Genomic DNA, 21,068 nt, shown 5'->3' with positions numbered 1-21,068 from the left:
ATGTCTCGGTGTGTTTCTACCAGTAGGTGGCGCGTCAGAGTGGATATAAACTCTGATCTGCTGACAGAACTGATCAGTGGAGGTCTGGATGGATTCAGCTCCAGCTCTCCTCCTCTGATGCTCCTGAAATGCTGCCTGGACTCAGCCGAAACCTTTTCATTCTCATGTTCAGGCTGCACCAGGATCTCTCGTAGACTGTCGATTTCCTCCTGCAGAGAAAGAAAAAAGCAGCATTTTTCTGAAGAACATGGACAAAGAGAGAAAATCCTCTCAACAGTACGGCTCTCTGGAGAAGACGCAGATTGTGCAGGGAGCAGCAGAGAAATCAGGTGAGTTTAAAGAGTCATTTTATTTGTTCTGTGTTTGAACTGAAATAGATGCACGCTTGAATGGATGAACTGCAGGAAGTAATTCAGACTGTTGGTAAAGAGAACTGAAGCTTCAGGTTTCTGCAGGTCTCCACTGTGAGCATCATGATAAAGTTGTGTGTCTGCAGGGACGTAGATAAGATCTTAGAGGCACCCACGGGTGGGCTGGGTGTTTACAACCCTTATTTTTGAAGGTTTTCCTGCAGAAAATAATCTTTAGTCGATTAATTAAACAGATTTAATCACTGTTATTTTAACTTTTATTTGTACATGCAGCCTTTTGATGCTCTGTTTTTGCTGTTTAAATAGCCCTGCAGACAGTCACAGACATATTTTTTTTAAATATGTGGAAACCTCAAGTTTACTTCCCTTAAAATGAAGTTAGAGCAATGCAAAATGTTCATTTGAGACAAATCAGATGAATTAAGCACATCTGACTGAAACCAGCAGCATTAGTATTTATGTACATTTAATTTGGATATTTGGGATGAATTCAATCGTGTGTAACCAACTGATACAATTCATTTAGGATTGTCCTGACATTTTTGATTTAATTTTATTATATTTTATTTTTTATAAGAGGTCAGAAAGGTTGGGTACCACGAGTTTAATCTGTAACAATGTCTTATATTTTGAAAAATAAAATGGAAGGGGTTTTTTATTTGCAGGGAAATAATATTTACTTAATTTATCAAATTTAAAAACTGTATTTGTCCATGCAGACTATTAATGGTTTCTGCATTTTTAATTATTATCTCTTGCCTCAGCATAGTGGAATGTCGAGACAGAATCAGGACAATAAGTGAAAATGTGGTCCATAAAGTGTTTTTTAATTGTTTTTTTTCTGAAAATCACTATGTCATTTGGTGCAAACTGTATAAAATATGTTGTGCTCAGTTGGTTCCTTTATTTAATTCAATCTCCAATCAGTGATTAAACTCCTCAAAACTTCTGTCAGTGTATGAAAGTTGCATTTTGAGAAGTTTCACCCATGAAAAAAAGCCCCTATGAGTTCAATTTGTATTTTTTATTTCTGTATTTATTTTAATGCTTTATTTTACCAGGTGAGATCAGATCATTCAAAGATGACCTGGCAAGAGTCACCAAATGACTTTAATTTATCTCTACACCTCTGGTCTCCTCAACTCTCTGCATCTGGAGCACACCAGCTCACATACGACTCAAACTCTGTAAAGCTACACAGCAACAAGAAAACACAGGGCAGCCACACATGTGGTTCCTGGAAACCAAATTTGATGAAGAAAAATGATTCAAAAACTTCACTCTGCCAGCTGATTGGTTCCTTAGATTTGTTACATATGAAACTCTGGAAGTCATCAACACACCGCAGTTTTAAGGTGGAAATACTCAGCCAAGGTGTTGACTGTTTATTTTACACTTATTGTGATTTACAGCATATAGAAAAACTCCATACGGGCATGATAGCAAAGTAAGGACGTTTTTCATCCTCTGAAGGAAGGTCTGACAGAATAAGTTTGAGAAGCACTGCTCTAATGGGAGCCTGATTCAAAACATATCCCTGTTATAAAAAAGACAAAAATATAGAGAAGCTCCAGAAGGATAAAATGGTGAGAAGTTCTGTTTTAATTAAGCATTTGTTTATGTAATTAACTAAAGACATTTCAGCAAAATTTTACGTTGAAGTTTGTGTTCTTTTCTTATCTTGAGTTTAGATTATTTCCAAGTATATTCCTATTTTCCTTTAATCTCTTCCAACGACAAATTCCTTTACAAGTTCCTTCTATCCAGACGTATAGGACACTATTAGCTAATTGCATGCATAAAAATCACAGGAAAAAGTAACTTCAGTATCATAAGAAAGGGACCAACCACAACCTTTTCCCACCAGTAAATATTTGATCCTAAACTGTAACACTGTTAATTGAGATTAAACTGAGCATTTAGACTCAATAGAAAAGAAACAAATGATTAAAATGTCCCCTGAAGTTTATACCGACACCAGTATGCCACTTTCTGTTACCTGTACATACAGCATAGTTTACCTTAGAGCACTGTAAATACTAATATAGTCTGTCAAAATGATATGGAGGCATTTAAGAAGTCCAGTGTAGATTGTAAATTCACACAAACCTGCTGTATAACGAGTGTAATTAAAAGCGACAGGGTGAAATTAAAAGCCAAGAGCGGCTTTGACAGAACACTCGGGAGCTGTCGGAGGGCTCGGCGCAACAGAATAAAGACAAAAAAAGAAGACCTGCAAGTTGTTGTGACAGTAAAACACCAAATCTCCTGCTGATGATTAAACCTGACCTCAGCGGAGGAATGACTAGATGTGAGGTTTGGGGGGTGGGGCTTTGTGTTTTCTTGTTACTCCCAGTGATCCAGCATGATTGTAATGCCTTTTCACACAAGGTCAGGTAATTAAAAGCCAATCGGAGCTCTGCTGGATGACTCATCGCTCCTGGTGAGGAGTAGGAGGCTGCAGCGGGGGGGAGCGGTGCAGTTATTCAGGGATGCTCTGGAGGGAAAGTATCCGCAGAGCTCTGATCAGATCACATCACAATGCTCAGTCTGATTCATCCTGAATATTTATTTCGACTCGTTTTGTTTCCTTCGTGGATCGTGAATCTTCAGAGCTTTGGTAAACATGACAGGTGGCTTATTGGGCAAAATGAGGGAAGTAAATTGCTTCAATTAAGCAAACCGCACTTGCTCTCATTAAAAAGATTGACACCACTGAATTTGACTATTTAGAATTTTTAATTGCTGATATAATGTTTTGGTATTTATTCCCTTATTAGTAGCCACAATGGAGATACACTTCCAAGTATCATTAGTCACTTAAACTGAGTTTCACCCTTGACTTGTCTTGCAATTAGTCTGAACTGCAGCTTTTATATGCTAACAAATTGATAATATTGTAGAGTTGCTTTGATTAATTGATTCGTTTCAGCTCTTAAATTAATCACCAACTATTTTAGTCAGTCTGAGCACGTTTTTTTCCTTTCAAAAAAGTCTAAATTCTCTGATTGCAGTTTTTTAAATGTGAATATTTTTTAGTTTCTTTTCCCCTCTATGACAGTAAACTTAATATCTTTGGGTTGTGGTCAAAACATTTGTCATTGTTGGCTTTTTGGAAACACCGATCAACATTTTGTGACCAAACAACTAATAGATTAATGGGAATAATCAACGAATTAACTGACAAGGTAGATGAAAGAACAACAGCATGAAAACATTCAAGTGGACAGAATATAAAAAGAATAGTTGACAAAAAGGACAGTCTTTCGCATTAGTGTTGGCTTAGTTTCTAAATGAACTAAATACAATATATGGGACAGGGATTTGTCATTAACTAACAGCAAGAAATAAAGTAACTGTGGGAAAAAAATCCTGCAATATCTGTTACAGTACATGTATAATTTATACAGTGTCTAGAAAATGTGATTTTTGCCGTGTAGAGCAGTTCACTGATCTGTGACCAGTAAGTTCTCAGAGTCCCTGCGGATGCTGCAGCTGCTGTGTAGGTGGAGCTGAGCAGCAACAGACCTTTTTTTGTTGTTGTTTTACAGCCTTCATCTTAACTTGCCATTACAGTTAAAACGGGTGTAATTAATGACTTCAATTTCGGCTCAGTTGCTTCAACTGTCCAGTAAGTCATATATCAGTGAACCAGCATCACAGCACTGGACCCTTAAAATGCAGAAAATTCAACTAAAGAGAGCAGGCTTCCAGAGTCAGTAATTTCTTTGAAATCACTTCTGAAAACTTGCTTGCTTTTATGTGAGGTTTACTTTTAGCTTCATTTAGTTTTATTGTTTTATTCTATACTGTGTGCCCTGTTTATTTTAGATCTTCTCTCTTGTTTTATTTTACTTTTAGCTGCCTGATTCTTTGGTGTGATGTCATCTCTCTATTTGTTTTTAATTCTCTGACTTTTTTGATTTTTAATTTCTAATTTCAACCTTCAGTCTTATTCTTTAATTTTTAAAATGGTCTAGTTTGTTTGATGTTATGATTGTTAATCTAGCTAATTATTGATTCAATTTATTATCAGTTTTACTAAAAATTTTAGAGATGTCCGATATTATCGGTCTGATATTGGTATAAATATGGATTATTGGTCAATATGGTTAGCGTTTGTTTTGGTTTTTTTGCCTGTCATGGAAACAATAAAATAATGTCTGGGAGAGTGTGAACCGTTGTTTGAGACATTTTTTTTTAAATGGCATAAATATGGCATTTTTTCCGTAACTTGAAGTAGTTTTCTTCTTTTGCACAGACAATGTTTACATTTAGAAAGCCTTGTTGCATTTGAGAATGCATCCATTGGGGCATCACAGTAAAATGAGGCATGATGTGTTAATCACACCACAGAAGATATGTGATGTTACCTAAAATTACTTAAATAGCCCACATATATCAGTATCGGCTGATATCGGAATCGGAAATTGAGAGTTGGACAATATCGGCGTATCGGTTCTTGGCAAAAATGCCAATATCACACATCCCTAATTCATTTGAATTGACTGCTCTGACTTGTCTCTTATATTTTCTTTGTCTGTGTTGCAGGTTTTAACTGTCAAAGCACTTTGTGAACGCTGTTCTTAAGGGTGTTATATAAATAAATCTGAAATTACTATTATTCATTTAGTTTATGAAAGATTTTGTATAATCTGAAAGAACTCTGTAAAATCTTCTAATTGCATCATCAGGCACAAATAAACACGTTTGGGTCTCGCCTGTCTTTCAGCTGAAGATGTCGTTTCCATGGCCGACTCCACAATTACCATCGAGGACATCGAAGGAGAGCTGTTCAGAATCGAGCGGATACGAGACATCCTCGTACGGAGAGAATCCGAGCTGAGATACATGTAAGATCTGCTTCTGTAACAGGAAAACATGGACACAAATAACAGTAATTTTAGTTTCATCACAACAGATCTCATCTTATTAGTTTGTTTTTTTACATTCCTGGTTCTCTGAATAGGATTCTGTGACATTAGACCCACGAGGATAATACATGTATCCATCATGCCCTGTGTTGTTGTACTGTTTGGTCCTCTGTTAGCACGCACACACACAGTAAACGTGCACTACAGGGATGTGAATACACCAACACACTGTTAGCAGTCCCTCAGGACGAAGACCTGATGCACCACGACTGTCAGCCAGCAACAGTGGGAGCAGCGATGTGAGCGATGGAAAAAAAAAAGTGAAGATAACTGCTGTGTTATTTAGCAGACTAACAGCCACACACGCACACTTTTTCCAGCTCTCGAAAGAAGCCGTTGCTTTGAATTACTTCACACTTTTTCTCCTCATTATTTTGACACATGATGTTGGTGGTGGAGCTAAAGGCCAGAGCTGTATGATGAGACCACATGATGAATCAAAAACTGTTTTTGTTTGGGGTTTTGTTGTTCCCTGCTGTGAGCTGTGGTTCATGCTGATACATATCAGCTTCGCATCATGTTTTCATCTTTCCATTTCATTCCCAAAGGGTGAAAAGGGATGCATCGTCTCATTCTGTTTCTGACTCCATGTTGCTAGATGTGTTGACCTGAGTCATATCAATCTGAACATGGACATGTGTTTTCTTGTAGTTGAATCCATTAACTCGTTGAATTAGCCTAAAGGATACAAATAAAGCTCCATCCAGATGCAACAAAATCCACCTACCATCGCGTCTAAAGCTCACTTATACACATGGTTTGTCTTATTTGGTAAATCCAAAAACGTCTCACATCTGACTGCAATCGGTTTTTGTGAAGTTGATGCAGTTAAAGGTGGAGTCTGTGATTCTGGAGGAAGATTTAGCATGTTAGCATGTGCCTGGAACAAAGGAATAGTGTGATTGATCGTTTACAGCATTTCATTTACAGCCTGACTGCTGAGTACAAACACTAGATTTTTTTTATTGCATGCACACAGAAAGTACAGGTAGCGACTGAAAGAGAAAAAAAGTGTTTCATATTTCAACTCTGCAAGAAAGCAGATATTTCCAACATTCCACGCTGTAACTTTGAAGAGATCTGAGGGCTGTACAATGAAGCAAGTGTGACAAAACTGGACTTTCTTTGTGTAACTCGGCTCGACAAAAACCAAAGCTCCACTCAGAAATAACCCATATGATGAAGGTTGCTGTCTGCTACTGTTTGCATTGATATTCATTCATGTTTCTTTACCACTGAGATCCTGTTACAGACAGCCGATGCAGCTCCATCCTTCTGGCTGTTTGTCATGTTTCTGCACACCAGAAAAATATGATTCATTCTGAGTAAACGCTGAAATATATACAGCTGAAGTGCTATGAAGTGAAACCTATTTTATACACCAGCAGCCCTGAGTGTATCTATTACAGCCATTTTCCTCTTTTTAGCACCACTGTTATAGCAGCCTACACACACACACACACTGTTTTGAAATCCCCACCAGACTCGGATGGCGAAATGAGATCTGATACTGCCAGGTGTGATTCATTCACAGAGGTCAGCATGGCGGTGTTATTTCAGCTAATAAACCCTCAGACCTCACCGTCATCTGCACCCAGAATCTCAGACCAGTTTTGTTCTATCTGATATGATATGATGCCTGTATATCCAGTTTGGAGGGAAGCTGCTCTGCTGTCTTGAGCCAATTTCCATTCTGTCATAAAGCCAATTACCTGGAAAACTAGTTTCAATCTAAATATTTGTAGATCTGGTTTAATTGGATTTACCCTGACATCAGCTGGTTTGCTGCGGATGCATATATGCGTAGTTTGTGGCGCAAATAATTTTCCCAGCGTGTGTTTGTTTCTCACTCAGGATGGATGACATCCAGCTCTGCAAAGAAATCACACGGCTGAAGCAGGAGCTGCAGAAACTGGTGTCAATTCCAGGTAAATTAAGAAGCAGCAGCTGCCTCCCTGAGCAGTGTTGATCACATTGTATTTAACCTGCAGATGTTCTGCTTAGAATGAGCCCTGTACAGTTTTTATTTGCTAAATTGAAAATATATCAGCCAACTGCAGCAACACAAAGCATTCTTCACAGCTGAAATTACCTCCACCTCACAATAAGACTGTTGTAAAGAGAGAAAAAACTGTCTACTAACAAAAAAACTCTTTAAAAGAAACTTTTCAGGTCATTTGCCACCTCGCACAACATTTGGCCTCTCAAGGATTTCCTTATTCCACTTGAATTCTGGTATTAAATGATGTCTTCTGTGTGACAATATTCACAGCGATCCTCACATTCCTCTGCTCATTAGGTTCAGATGGCAGCCCTAATACAGAGGAGGGTTGCTGTGGCAACTAAAAAGATAAGAAGCTCAAGTTACCAAAGTGTTTAGTAGCCTTTAAAATGCTATTAATACTTTGCAGGATTGTGGCCACATTCTGTAGCATAGCGACTCAAGGGACGACTTTATCTGTCAGTCCGACACTTTTTTCCTGTGTGCTGTTGGATTGCCATAAAATAGAACATTCAGAGCTCCCATATAGCTTACTGGGATGAACAGGCAGATTTATGTAAAATCCTGGGTTAGATTCTGCCTCTTGGTGACTTTACATGTCATCCTCTATCTGTGATCTTCCCTTTTATAACATTTATATTCTTTAAACGGTGGATCAATCTTCAGACTTTTATTAACCATGAGTCTGATTGGTAAGTATTTATTAATGTGCTATTTTCAAACGAATATTGGTATAGATGGACATAATTTCTTGATCTGACAAGACAGAAGTTTCTTGAACCTGCGGGTGGCGAGTTTTTTGGTTGTACCAAGAAGTCAGTTTGTATAGAAGTCAATGAGAAAAGGACCCTTCTTCTCACTTGATTTGTTCACACAATTAACACCTTCCTGATAAGTTTATGGTCTCAATCACGAGCTACGGTTCTCCGTCAGTACAGCATTATGTTTGTTTAGTAAATTATTGTCCCATTTAAAGTAAAGTAGATGATAAAGCATCCACTGTGTGGAATGTGCTAGATTTCTACAATCACCGTGGTGACAGCCAAATTCCAAACTCAAGGTTTCAGATCCGTAGTCCGCAGAGCAACAGGTGCTGTCACGGTCACTATTTCCATTTTTGAGTTACTCTTCATGGGTAAAGATCGTCATAATTTCTAGAGGACGAATTCTAATAACTTAGCTGACCTGTCCTTTTGTGCTGCCCTGAGGTTTCTGGTTCCCAGTGAAATGTCCCAACAGCTGTTAGATGGAGTGTCAGGACATTTTTAACAGACATTCAAGGTGCCTCTGAGGATAAATCCCAAAACAGTTTTCCATCTAGTAGCTTAATCATGTCAAAATATCAGTTTGTAAAATGTTTTTAGTGCTAATTCACTAACACTGGGATAATGGTACACATGATATTTTTCAGTATCAGTGTCCATGACTAAGATAGCAGTAAAAGTGATGGCCTCAGCAACATTATTTTGACAACCTGACGTAAGAACTGTTGAAGAAAGTTCACTCTTAGTCCTTTGAAGTTTGCTGTAGTGGGGTGTTTATTCCGACATACGGTGGTCTGACCGACACAGAGCATGAGCCTGTGAAGGTAAGGAGACCCAGAACATTTGCAGAGTCAACATTTGTAGGGATGGTCAGAGAGTAGGGAGGGGGCCGTACGTAAATACAAAGGTGAATAACAGAGGGTAATACAACAAAGAACAAAAGGTGGTTGAATCAAGAGGTCTGGCAGAGAGATGCAACTAGCAAAGGTGCAACAACAAAAGGTAAGAGGGGGGGTCTGACAGACAGTAGCACATAACAAAAGCTAAAAGAGTTGTGGATAACTGGGAAATGGAATAAAGGAGTGACATTAGAAAGTATCTGTAGAGAACGGTGTCGTATTTTCTTCATCAGAACACTTAGAAAGCATATTTTACCTGGAATAGACTTGTTAATGATTGTAACTTGCTCTGCTGCATGTTGTGTATCGTGTGACTTATTCAGACAAAGACAAGTCCAAAGAGGATCGGGAGAGGGAAGAGGAGCTGCTGCAGCAGATCAACAAGCTGGTGGAGACCAGAGACTTCCTAGTGGATGATGTGGAGTTTGAAAGGTTGAGGTGAGGATCATGAATCAAAAGCGAGTGGCGACACAGACATTAGCACTGTCAATCTTCAACTTGTATTTACTTATTTGCTCTGTCTTGGACTACTGATCCAAGTTTTTAAAATCTCTTATTGGATTTTGATAGCTCTGCTCTCTAAAGTCTTGTCACTGAACATTCTCAGCATCCTCTCTGTATAGTTTTCCTGAATATTAATAGCGCGTCCACCATCTGTCATTGTTTATTTTTTGGTTATAAATTAGCCGTCACTGCTGATAAGCCGGCATTTGTTACTGTGAGGAAATATCAGTGAGTGACATTTTGATTGTTCACAACCAGATAACAGAGGCCATCTCCCTTCATTATTTAATGTGGATGCGAACACGGAAATGAAGAGACGACTGTGGAGATGCAGCATTGACAGGCTACCCACAACATTAAAATTCTCTCCAGAGGATGTCTCAGTCTAGCCAACAGCCTGGGTTGCTCTCAAATACAGCCCAGTGACATTTAATAAGATGTAACTAAATCTTAAGCGTCAGTACTTCACATTAAAAAAACAAGAACTTGTTCTTCTCAACAGGGAAAGAGAGGAAGACAGAGAGATGGCAGCCTTCTTACAGGCCAGATTTCCCAAAGCGCTCGCTGCAAAAGGTGAGTCTGAGCAGAAAGGTGGGATTTGTAGGCCTCCAATTAAAAAGACATTTCTGTAGCCAGTATTATTCTCTACTTACAAGGCCTGTGCCTCAGAAGAAGTTGCTGCTGTCATCACTAATATTTATACACACATCTCGAAGGTACCCCAACAGGTTGATGGATGCCAGGTGTAGTTGAACTTCAACAATTCAGTGTGTTAGAGAAAACTGCACTGAAAAAAACTATAGTACAAAGGCCATATTTCAGAAATATCACATATAAAATGTATATTAACATTAAAGATATGTCCCATGTGTAAACAATAGATCATATTACTATACTCCAGACAGTACACCTAAATAGATTATAGGGAATTTGAGGAACAAATTTGGGAGCGAGAATCCAAAGCCAGAATAATGGCATGTTGTAAATTCTTCATAGTCACCTCAAATCACAACATTGCAAAAATATAACAATATTCTTCTGCTGTACCTAAAAATTTCCATGTATGTGCGTCAAGAGTGAACACACAATTACTGTTTAACCTGTTGTAGGCTATGTGTCATTTTCTTGAATCTGGACACGCTATGCTAGCTGGTTGCCCAGTTTGCAGTCTTAATGCCAAGTTAAGCTACACACCTCCTGACTGACTGTAACTTCAAATTCACAATGCAGATAAATAATTGCTGCATCAAAATGTTTGAATTTAAAGGTTCTATATACGGGATTGTAAACATTAATATTACAGCAATATTTAGCAATATTTACTATGTAAACATATAGTGGAGTGATAGCATAGAGTGAAGTCATGCTCTTGATGTGTACGTTGTAACCAGAGCTTCTATGTTCTGGTCGGTTTTTGTTTCGCTATGTGTGCATGTTGGTGCATGTGAGTCCCTCCCTTTGAAATTATTGGTGAATTTTGAACAGATTTAGAGTGACCAACCAAACTGCATTAGACTCCAGCCCAAAAAAATTAAAAATTATATAAAAAACTAAATATTGTATTCATGTTATTTACCTACTTTATGTGCACTTGTTTCACTTCAACTCACTGTGAGAATCTCTGTAGTTTTGTTTTTTTTTGCTGCTCTCCTCTGCTTCTTCTTTGCCTTGCTATGGCTGTATAACTGTACTGTATCTGTCATGGACTCCCAGTTAAACAGACACTCATGAAGCAATGCAGAGTGGAGGATTGGATTTTAAAGTGCTAGCATAGGCTTATGATTTTTGCTACATTAGTTTTTGTAGCTGGTGTTTAAGTGAGGTCTGGCCAACACTGAGTTGAGATGCTGGAGCTTTAGGTATATCCAGTGTTTCTGACTGTCATGTACAGCCCCCAAAAGGAATCTAACTTTTGCTGTAGAACAATGTGGTGAATACGTGTTTGTTTTTCATTCAGGTGCATTGCAAAGTCAAAAGGTGGCATCCAAATCCCAGCAGACATCAGCACCTTTTATCACTAAAACTGGACTTACGCTACTGAAAGACTGCTGCGGCTTCACCTGCTCCGTCATGTAACACACTGGATTCTAACTGCAGGTGTGTGTGCGTGCGTGCGTGCGTGCGTGCGTGCGTGCGTGCGTGCGTGCGTGCGTGCGTGCGTGTGTGTGCGCGCGCGCGTGTGTGTGTGTGTGTGTGATGCATCTGTTGTGTGTGTCTGCCCTTTCCAGAAAGACTCTGTGCATTAATTCTCATATATGCTCACATAATGAAGGGGGCATGTATTGAAATACTTAATGTAAAATACTTAATACTCTATGTGTCTTGCAGCAGGAGAGCTGATATACTAATGATTCCTGCCCAGTTAAGGTAATTAGATATTACGACGGCTGCTCTGACAGCGCAATTATCCGTTTGTGACGTATTAGACGGTGTAAATGTGGACGTCCCTCAGGGAGAAAACTACACCTAACTATCTCCCATTTGCTGTAGTAGCCAATTATTATAATTGTTTGGACTTTAACTGGGCATTATTTGAAGTGATTCATCTTTTTTTAGGTAATACGCTTACGGTCTGTGTTTTGTAAAAAGGGAACGTCACAAGCAGTATAAGATCAAAAGATAATAAATGTGTCCATGATAGTATCATTTTTTGTGACAATGACTGTAGAATCTTTGTAATGTTGTTACAATAAAGACACATATAATGCTCCTCATTTGCTATATTCCTCAATGTTCTGTCACAACCATTAGATTAGGAGCCTGTAAGCTTCTATATGTGAGTCAGATCATTGCTCACTGATGTATTTCATTTCCACACAGTTGTTTCAACATGGTCACTTCTACTTAGCCGATCTGACTTTCTTCTCACCTCACTCTGTTTGCTTCTCTCCTGTGGGACCCAGTTGAACGCTTCGGTGAACTCGGTCGATAGTTGGAGGAAAACTTTCCGCTCGAACCCTCAGGAGGTGTTGTCTGACACGATCCTCAGCGAGCTAAAGAGATCTTGGCAGAATGTAGCAAAAAATGTCACAATTCTAACTCCATCACTGATTCCTCATCCAGAGCAACTTCAGCCGTGAACACATATACTCTATACACAGAAACACAAAGGTAATGGAAAATTTGATATCACACCTGACTGTAGAATTTTGAACAGTATGCCAGCCATCAGTAAAAAAAAAAAAAAAAAAAAGGTTTATTGAAGATAGAGCTATAACCAAAATGGTTAGCTTGTAAATACATAGAAAAAGATACAAATATACAAAGAAAAAACAACATAAAGCATCACCAGAACAATTTCAATGCAACTTGACATTGATTCTCCTAGTCTCTGTACTGGAGGGATGAACACCGTTTATCTAGAAGATAGTCCCTCATTTGGTGTCTGAATGAGCGCTGTCTAACACATTGATTTATACTCTTCCACTGCACTAATACGCAGACTGACAACCATGCATGATCACACTGCAGAGCTGGAACAACCAGAGAAAATCCACTCAGACACAGCAAACTCAGAAATAGAAATGTTTTACCATAGCATAAAGATGAGCGCTAAGAACCACTTTGTATTGATTCGCAGTGACCTTTCCTTCTAAGGGGGCGAGTTGACTTGAACCATGTCAGCTAAACGTTTTTCCTCAAATTTATCACAGTTTATACACATACATATAGATTTATATCAAACTGCACAAGAATATAGGGGAAAATACCAGCATTTGGGCTAATAAATTATTAGACCACCTATTTTAATTTGCAAAGTTACACAACAGGCCTTTGGCATTGCTGATTTAGTTTGAATTTTATCTTAGTGGTTAAATAGATACAGCCTCTTATTAAAGGCATGGAAAGTTTTAAATATATGATATATTGAAACTACAGGTCAACATTATTTTGTGCATTTGGTGTATATGTTAAATAAAGAGATAAATCAAACTAAATAATCCCTAAAAATGCCTGTAAGATCTATTTATTAGTTTGTTGTTTCAGAATCAGAACGTGTTTGGCTGTTTGATGAATTGGTAGTTTGTTTATTTGACTAGGATCTTTCTATTTTTTGTTCATTTGTTAAGTTTAATTTATTCTGATTAGTTTATTGCTGTTTTTTTATTTAAATTTTGTTTCATAAGTTCAGTGTAGATAGATAATGTGGTGCCTAAAAGAAGAGAATTGTGAGATGGCAACCATCTCAGTGCTGGAGAAGGAGGAACACAGTCAGAAAAGGACACTGCTTAGTGGCTCGGAAAAGAACAGAACAGCAGTTCATGACAATTATAGGAAGAAAATGCAGAAAGGCTTCAACAAGAGTCGCAAGAGGAAAGTGCAGAAAACGATGGTCACTGTGGTTGAATAAGTATTTACAAAGCTGCATGTCCCCATGGTTGAACTAACAACTAATAACACCCAGGTTTCTAGTTAAATTGTTTTCTCTACAAATCATATTGCATCACTTCTGTTCCTAATCCTGAGTGTTGAAAAGAAAATTCCACACAACTCCCCACAAACATGCAGGAGCCAAGACTTCACAATGTGACTTGTCAAACACTGTAAGAACTCAGCATATAACTGTCATGGCGGCTGCTTGCAGTTCCACTCTGGAGCACATAAACCACATATCTGGATCCTCATCAGAGATCTGATGTGATAATCGATTTATAATCCTAACGCAGTCTGTTGGTTTTATGTTATCTCTGTGTGAGATGTCCTCCAGTTGTACATGCTGTATTTATTGCCAACCTGTGTGCCCAAAACATGTATTATTAAGAGGGTCAATATATAATTGCGGGACTTTTTGTAACATAGTTGACATTTTTGCTGTTTTCAGGTCTAAAATCACTCAACAAGACACAAAGTTATCATATAAAGAGACAAAACGACCACAAACGGGCTGATAATGACCGAAACTTACCATAGAGAGACACAAACTGACAAAGAAACACAAAATGACCACAAAAAGACCTAAAATGCCCACAGACCAGTCTGAAAATGATCAAAAAGAAACAAAATGAGCAGGTCATGTGACTTGGAATTGACACACTTCCTTGAGAGGTGTTTTTGTAACGGGGAACTTAGTTGAAAGAGATGCAATTTGTTATTTTCTATCTGAAATTTGATATATTGCCAAAACGAAATATGTCATGATTATCTCAACTTAACAAGAAGAACCCAATCAAAACAATTTTTGAATCAGCTCATTTTATTATTGTTTAGCTAATTACAAGGTGGTTGTTATTAAATTCAGACGGTTATTTAGTTGACAATCTAGTCATATCCGGTCATTTTTTATTAATAAGTGATTGTTTCCGTAATAAATAATGATGGAATTTGTAAAGACATGATCATAATGAACATAAAAAAACATTAGTTTATCCCATGGACTTCAAAAGTTGCTGTGAACCACAGATTAGGCCATGGAAATATCTTTCATAGTGCATAGTTGCCTATGCTAGATTTTGATTTTTATCATTTCTCATGGGCTATTGTTCACTTTGCATCTTATAAAAAAAAAAAAAAAAGTCCCTCAATTATAAATGGACCCAAGAGACAACAAAAGCTCTATAGATAGGATGTTTTGTTCCAGGGTTTTCAGAGACTGATTTCTTCCTACTATCCCTTCAGGTGTTATTGGAATCCTGATTTAATGTTCGACAATATCTCACCTTGTCACCAGCAAACAGTGGAAACCAGGACCGTAAACACCTGACCGGCTTCAGAGAACATCCTGCTGCCACCACAGTGCAGGAGAAGGTGTTGTGTTTGTTGTGCTGGCGTTGATGGTTGGGGGTATTGTTCACTGCAGTGAGGAGGAAACCAGATGGTTTCAGTTCCACATAACTTCCCTCAGCTGCCTGCTTTCACCTCTCACACACACAGTCACACTGATGACTCATACAGCCGACGTAGGGATTTGCTACCTCCGGAACGAAGACCGCCGTCATGTAAAAGGTTCCTGATGGACCATCTTGTCTGCAGAAATCGCGGACACATGAAGTCAAGCAGCAGCCTAATTGGTTTGAACATTCACTTTTGCATTGTGCCAGAGATAAATGCACGTTCAATTACACACATTGCCCGTTGCTATTGTGCGTTTGCCTGCGGCTCTTATCCTGCAATAATGTGGACTGTTCTGTGTCTCCGCTCTCATGGCAGTTGATAAAGGCCGTCACAGCTGGCTGCAGATAAACAGACTTGTGCACAGGCGGCCAGCGCTCTCCGTTGTATTTAATTTGCAGGCTGAGAAGACTAATCAGGGGGCTACATACTGTGAATATAGACAAGTTACCGCCAACCCACTCTAATTAGACGCTGGTGAAAAAGCTGTTTGTTCTTGAACGTAGCGCTGGCTGAGACATAAAGCAGTCCCTGGAAAGGTGATATCATGCTCTGCCAATTACAGACTTTGTGCTTTCTTTCTTTTTTCTTCCTTTTTTTACGCTTTTACAGCTCTGGCTCTTCTCGAAGCGCTGAATAATATCCAATCATGGAGCGAGCAAACCTGATCCTTGGTGCTATCCACGCCTGTAGGAAGGGCAGCATCGCCCTGCAGCGCTTTATGCTTTGTATCCATCGCCACTGGAAATCCTCCCTGACATTTACTCCAGGGGAAAGTAAGAGAGATCTTGGTGTGTGAACATGTGAACCGCCGGGAGCTGGGAGAGGGAACAAAGCAGAGTGATACAGTAGAAGGTAGATATTGGGAGGGGGAATGAAATGTTGAAGGGAGGCGGCAGCAAAGAGGGTAAATTATGGAGTTTTGATGATGAGAATTACCATTTGACCTCCCTTCCTGTAGTTTAGATGCTGCTGGTTTCCTCCTCCGTGTGGGATCTTTGATGACTATGATGAAGAAAATAGCACACATCTTTTGCTACAGATACTTTACAGAGTCACATGTCACTCCTTCATTCCATTTCAAACAATTCTTTCATCTCTTGTTATTTGTTACTGTCTGTCAAACCCAGTCTTACCTTTTGTTGTCATGTCTTTTTGTTGTCTACCAGACTCCTTGATTCAGTTACCTTTTGATCCTTGTTGCAACCATACACAAATTAACCACTATTCACCCTTGTATTTACGTACAGCCCCCTCCCTGCCCTCTGACCATACCTATAAACTGAGTTCTCTGCAAGTGTTCTGGGTCGTCTTACCTTCACAGATTCATGCTCTGTGTTGGTAAAACCACTACAGCAAACTTCGAAGGACTAAGACGGAAATTTCTTCAACAGCAGTTTGAAACCAAAATCACTTAGAAACAGAAATTGCTGGGCTGTGACGGTGACAAACTGAACCAATACTGATGAGTGATGGACGTTTCCCGTTTCCTCAGATAGCCTTAAGCCAAAGCAATTTTACATGCTAACATCTCAACACAACAATGGCTGACAACAACGGCCATATTTCTGCTGAAGAAGAAACATTTGCCAGACGGTGATGAGCTTCTGAGATGCAAGAAATCTGTTGATTTATATCAGATTGACTTTGATGATGCAACATCTGAGACATTTCAACTCACTGGATGCACACCACACTGACATTTACAGTTCTTCATGTGTGGTTTGTTGAAACATTGAACATTAATATTAAACATCTGAGGAAATAAAGACAATAACTGCAAACCAGTAGCACTGACACCGACAATCAAATAACTGAACAAAAGAAAAAAAATATGGCTGTTGTTTCGCTCCAACTAGAAATTTAGCTTTGCAGCTTTCACAAGAGATCAAGTGTGTCAATATATAATTGAGAGACTTTTGAAATCCATGAGATATATCTTGCATACGTTTTTATTAAAAGGAAAAAAGAACCTAATTGATCAACCGCTTAGGCATAATGAGCCCTTCGACATCAACATTCCCCTCTTTGATAATTAAAGTAACACATGTCTCAGGTCAGATACCACACTGAAAACCCAGCTTTTCACTGAACAATTTGCACTTGACAGACTGCAAAAAATAAAAATAAAATCGTATTACATCTTCACTGCCTCAGACATCACGGTGCTATCATCAGACTTGTTTTGTGGCTCTTATCCAGGTTCTTTTCTCCTGACTGGATCCTTGTTTGTGTTCTATCTACTCTCAGATATACGTCACTTTAGATCAAAAGGATTTGCTGACTGAAATTGTAGATTGTCTTCCCCCCCACTTGCCTCTCTCATTCCTGTCCTCTACAAAAAGGCCCAAAAAATAAGAATCAAGAATCTTTATTGTCATTGTGTTTCCACACAGCGAAATTACGATTGGTGACTCTCAGCTATAAATAAAATCCTCAAAAATCTAAATATGTAAACACAGTTAGTGTACATGAGCAATAGGATGAGTGTAAAGTGCAGTCCGGTGCAAGACTCAGTTCTTTATTGCACATCGTGTGTCTGTTGTGTATGCAGAGGGCGAAAGTAATTAAAAAAAGAAAATCTGTAAGAGGAGGAAAGCCACACCTCAGCCCTGTTCTTAGATCATCATTATTTGATGGCAAAGTCAGGGTTGGAATTTAGTTTAGAAACAAGTTTTTCTCTTTAGCTTTTCAACCTGTAGCTAGAATCTCAGTTTTCGCCTGGTTGAGCAATAGAACATTTTGCAAAATCCAAGCTCTGGCATCTAAAAGAGATGCAAAGAAGGATCTGTTCATCCTGTGCTATCCAGAAACACATAAATAAGTGTGTCATCAACACAGCTTTAGCAACTGGTACAGCCAATGTATTACACAGAGCTGAGTTTAAAGAAAGTGTTAATAAAGATGCATTTAACACCTGTGCCTTGGTGCAGATTCTCATCTCCTCCCCTTGTGTTTATCCTGTTTTTTTACCCTCCCTCTTCTCTCTTGTTTGTCTCCACTTGAGCTTCTCCATGTGTACAAAGCTACCTGATCTCCTCCTGCTGGCAATCATCAGACACACCTGAGACAGCAGTATTTAAACCCCCGGCTCATCGCTGCCAGTTTATCCCAGTCTCCTGTCGTGTGCTTTGCCAACCAGCCAGCAGCTCACCTCATTGGATACCGTCTCCCTCCGAACAGTCAGTCCTGCCACATCCCTCCTCCACGCTCACTTCCTCCAGCCTCAAGTGGTTCGTCAGACAGCCGCTCTCCTCCTCGAGATTCCTGCCACCTGCCACAGCTTTCCCCCCTGGATTCCCTCTCCAGGCTCCACTCATGCAATGAACCAATTTTAACTGTTGCTTCTCTGTCAGCGTTCCACATCTGGGTCCAGAAATTACCTAACAATCTGCGCTAACAGTACCCTGAATGCTGCGAATTCTAAAAGCACTAAGCACTAGAGATGTGTGTATTACTCTCTGTCATATTTTACAGGGTTTGATCATTACATGCATTTGTCTTTATACCTCAATGGTAGCATAGCAACAGACCTGTTGTGCACCATGCTGCAGTTTTCCTTCACACACAGCAAAGGTACATTCACCCAACTGTTCAAGCATGGGGAAAATATATGTATAGTAAAGAGATTTAAGTGCAGCTTTAACAAACAAACTGAGTTTTTAACAGAGTGCAGTGACCACAGTCTCACCCCTGTTTCTGTCAGGAGATCAAACGCCGTCTGTCAGAGCAGCTTTAAGGGAGGAAAGAAAATTATCACGAAAAGATTCAAACGGTCTGCCCTTTTTATCTGTTCTCTCGTCACCCACACATGCTACATATGGTTCTTTTTAATGGGCAGAGCTGTATCATCTGCGGGTGTAAACACAGGAGCGGCTGGTGCATCAGCAGCGGGAGTAAAAACTGTCATCTCTGCTGGGCTGTGAGTCACTGTGTGTGAGTCACACACTCACACCGCCGTCATGATCAGCGCAACAAATGTATTGCCCCTGTGTCACACAAAGCAACAATCATTCATTTGCTGGAAATAAATAACTCTGTGTTTTGTTTAGATAGTTTGTATCTGTGTGTGATGTTGACATATGTTAAATATTTAAAGGTCTCTGAGTTCAGGAGTTGTTTACTGTATGTCAGTGTAGAATATTCTGCCTGGGGCCAAATGGGCTGCTGGGATGCTGCAAGAAGCTCCTGATGTTCCCATTGTTTGTGCCTTATGCTGTAATATGAACTGACCTTGGGTAAACTGTGTGGTAATTTTATTAACCACTAATTTCTTTAAATGTATGCAAAGTGTCATGTTCAAATAATGTATTTAACTAGAGCCTCAAAGTCCTGATTCTCTGGAGAAGTTTCTCTCTTTGTCCTGTAGGTAATCCAGCTTTGACTGCAGGTCATCAGGGAGCACCGGGTATTAGAACCCGGAGAAGTGTGAAATCAAACAGCACACCCATGTGGCAGAGAAGCACACGAGCATCAAGATGTATAGAAAATATGACTTGATCGTGGCTTTTGTCTAGGAGCCCAGATAGCTCAACTGATTGAGCAGGTGACCCATTAACAGGGCTGTAGTTCCCGATGCAGTGGCCTGGGTTCAGTTGTTGCTCACAGCCCTTTGCTGCAGGTCTTCTCCCTATTTTCCTGTCTGACTCTTTACTAACCTGTCTAAAAAAGGCCCAAAAAATCCTGGATCTTGTCCAACTATTATCTATACACAGCTTATTAATCCTTATTAGGGTCGTGGGGGGACCTACTGCCAATTTAAGAATCACCATTGGTAAAAATCCAGACAGCGTCATTAAGGAGTACTTGGATAAAGATCTTGGTGAAAGTACAGATATGGAGAAAATAGTTTTGGGAGTCTATGCTGTCCAGCAAATATAATATAAAATGTTATATTTTCCTGTAGGTATGTCTGTAAATATATGTATGAATGCGTGTATGAAAATCCTGAACAGGTCCAGTTGATTCTGATTTTGAATCAAGGTATGAAAATAGAAAGATCTAAGTGGCTTCAAAAGAGAGCTCATTGTTTGGGAACAGATGGCGAGAGCTTCAGTCACAAAGATTGCTCAACTAGCTGTTGTTTCAATAGGAAAAGGGACTAAAGTGACATCTGCATATGAGAGACATCAGTAAATAGGGCTGGAAACCATAGTCAACAGCACACATCTGTGATATGTACAGAAAATAGAGGAAAAAGTCTCCCTAAGGTGACTGAGCTTGTCAGTGCATGAAATGATCAGACTTTCAGTGGACCGTTTCATAGAGAGGAAACTGAAGTTCTAACCTTTATTACATAGATGAATGCACATTTTATAGTTCTGTGGTGTACAAACCACATGCACCGCTTCATATAGATGTGAAAAACAAGAAATCTGATCATACATATTCTTGACCCCTACAGTGAAAGGATCTACTGTCTCTGTTATTCTGTGCTGGTAATTTACTGGCATGGTTCGGCTCCATTTGTACCTTTGGAGTGAAGAGTTGCTGTAAGTCAATAGCAGTTGTTCTGAGGGATCATCTTTATCCTATGATTGTCCAAACACGTGTGGGAGACAATGTTTTTCTGATGGGAGTGTCTCTCCCAGGATGACAGTAACTCCCATCTACAGCAAATAAAGAGTCACTGAATGTTTTGATGAGCATGATGTGAATCAGTTATTAGCACTGTAACTTCACACCTAGAAGGTCCTGGGATCAAATCTGCTGATTATCCTGGGCCTTTCTGTGTCGAATTTTGTTTTCTCCAGCTCCTCCAGTCT

At 39.3% G+C, this 21,068-nt stretch overlaps 1 protein-coding gene and 1 long non-coding RNA gene across 2 annotated transcripts; both read left to right on the top strand.

The window, feature by feature from the left end:
- The first annotated feature begins 70 nt into the window (after positions 1 to 70).
- zgc:171844 (uncharacterized protein LOC100151763 homolog) lies at positions 71 to 12,188 on the top strand. The gene is made up of 6 exons (XM_022190692.2): positions 71 to 329; positions 5,104 to 5,224; positions 7,160 to 7,233; positions 9,294 to 9,408; positions 9,977 to 10,047; positions 11,432 to 12,188. Exons 1-6 carry the CDS (start codon positions 248 to 250, stop codon positions 11,548 to 11,550), a joined length of 582 nt encoding a protein of 193 aa, XP_022046384.1. The 5' UTR covers positions 71 to 247; the 3' UTR covers positions 11,551 to 12,188.
- A 3,750-nt stretch (positions 12,189 to 15,938) lies between these two features.
- LOC127531651 (uncharacterized) lies at positions 15,939 to 20,941 on the top strand. The gene is made up of 2 exons (XR_007938780.1): positions 15,939 to 16,079; positions 18,311 to 20,941. It is a non-coding gene; the product is annotated as an uncharacterized LOC127531651 (long non-coding RNA).
- The last annotated feature ends 127 nt before the right edge of the window (positions 20,942 to 21,068 follow it).

The sequence above is a fragment of the Acanthochromis polyacanthus genome, chromosome 21 (assembly GCF_021347895.1).
Source record: "Acanthochromis polyacanthus isolate Apoly-LR-REF ecotype Palm Island chromosome 21, KAUST_Apoly_ChrSc, whole genome shotgun sequence".
NCBI classification, from domain to species: Eukaryota; Metazoa; Chordata; class Actinopteri; family Pomacentridae; genus Acanthochromis; species Acanthochromis polyacanthus.
The sequence above is the reverse complement of the archived record's forward strand: the minus strand, read 5'-3'. Positions and strand labels throughout refer to the sequence as shown.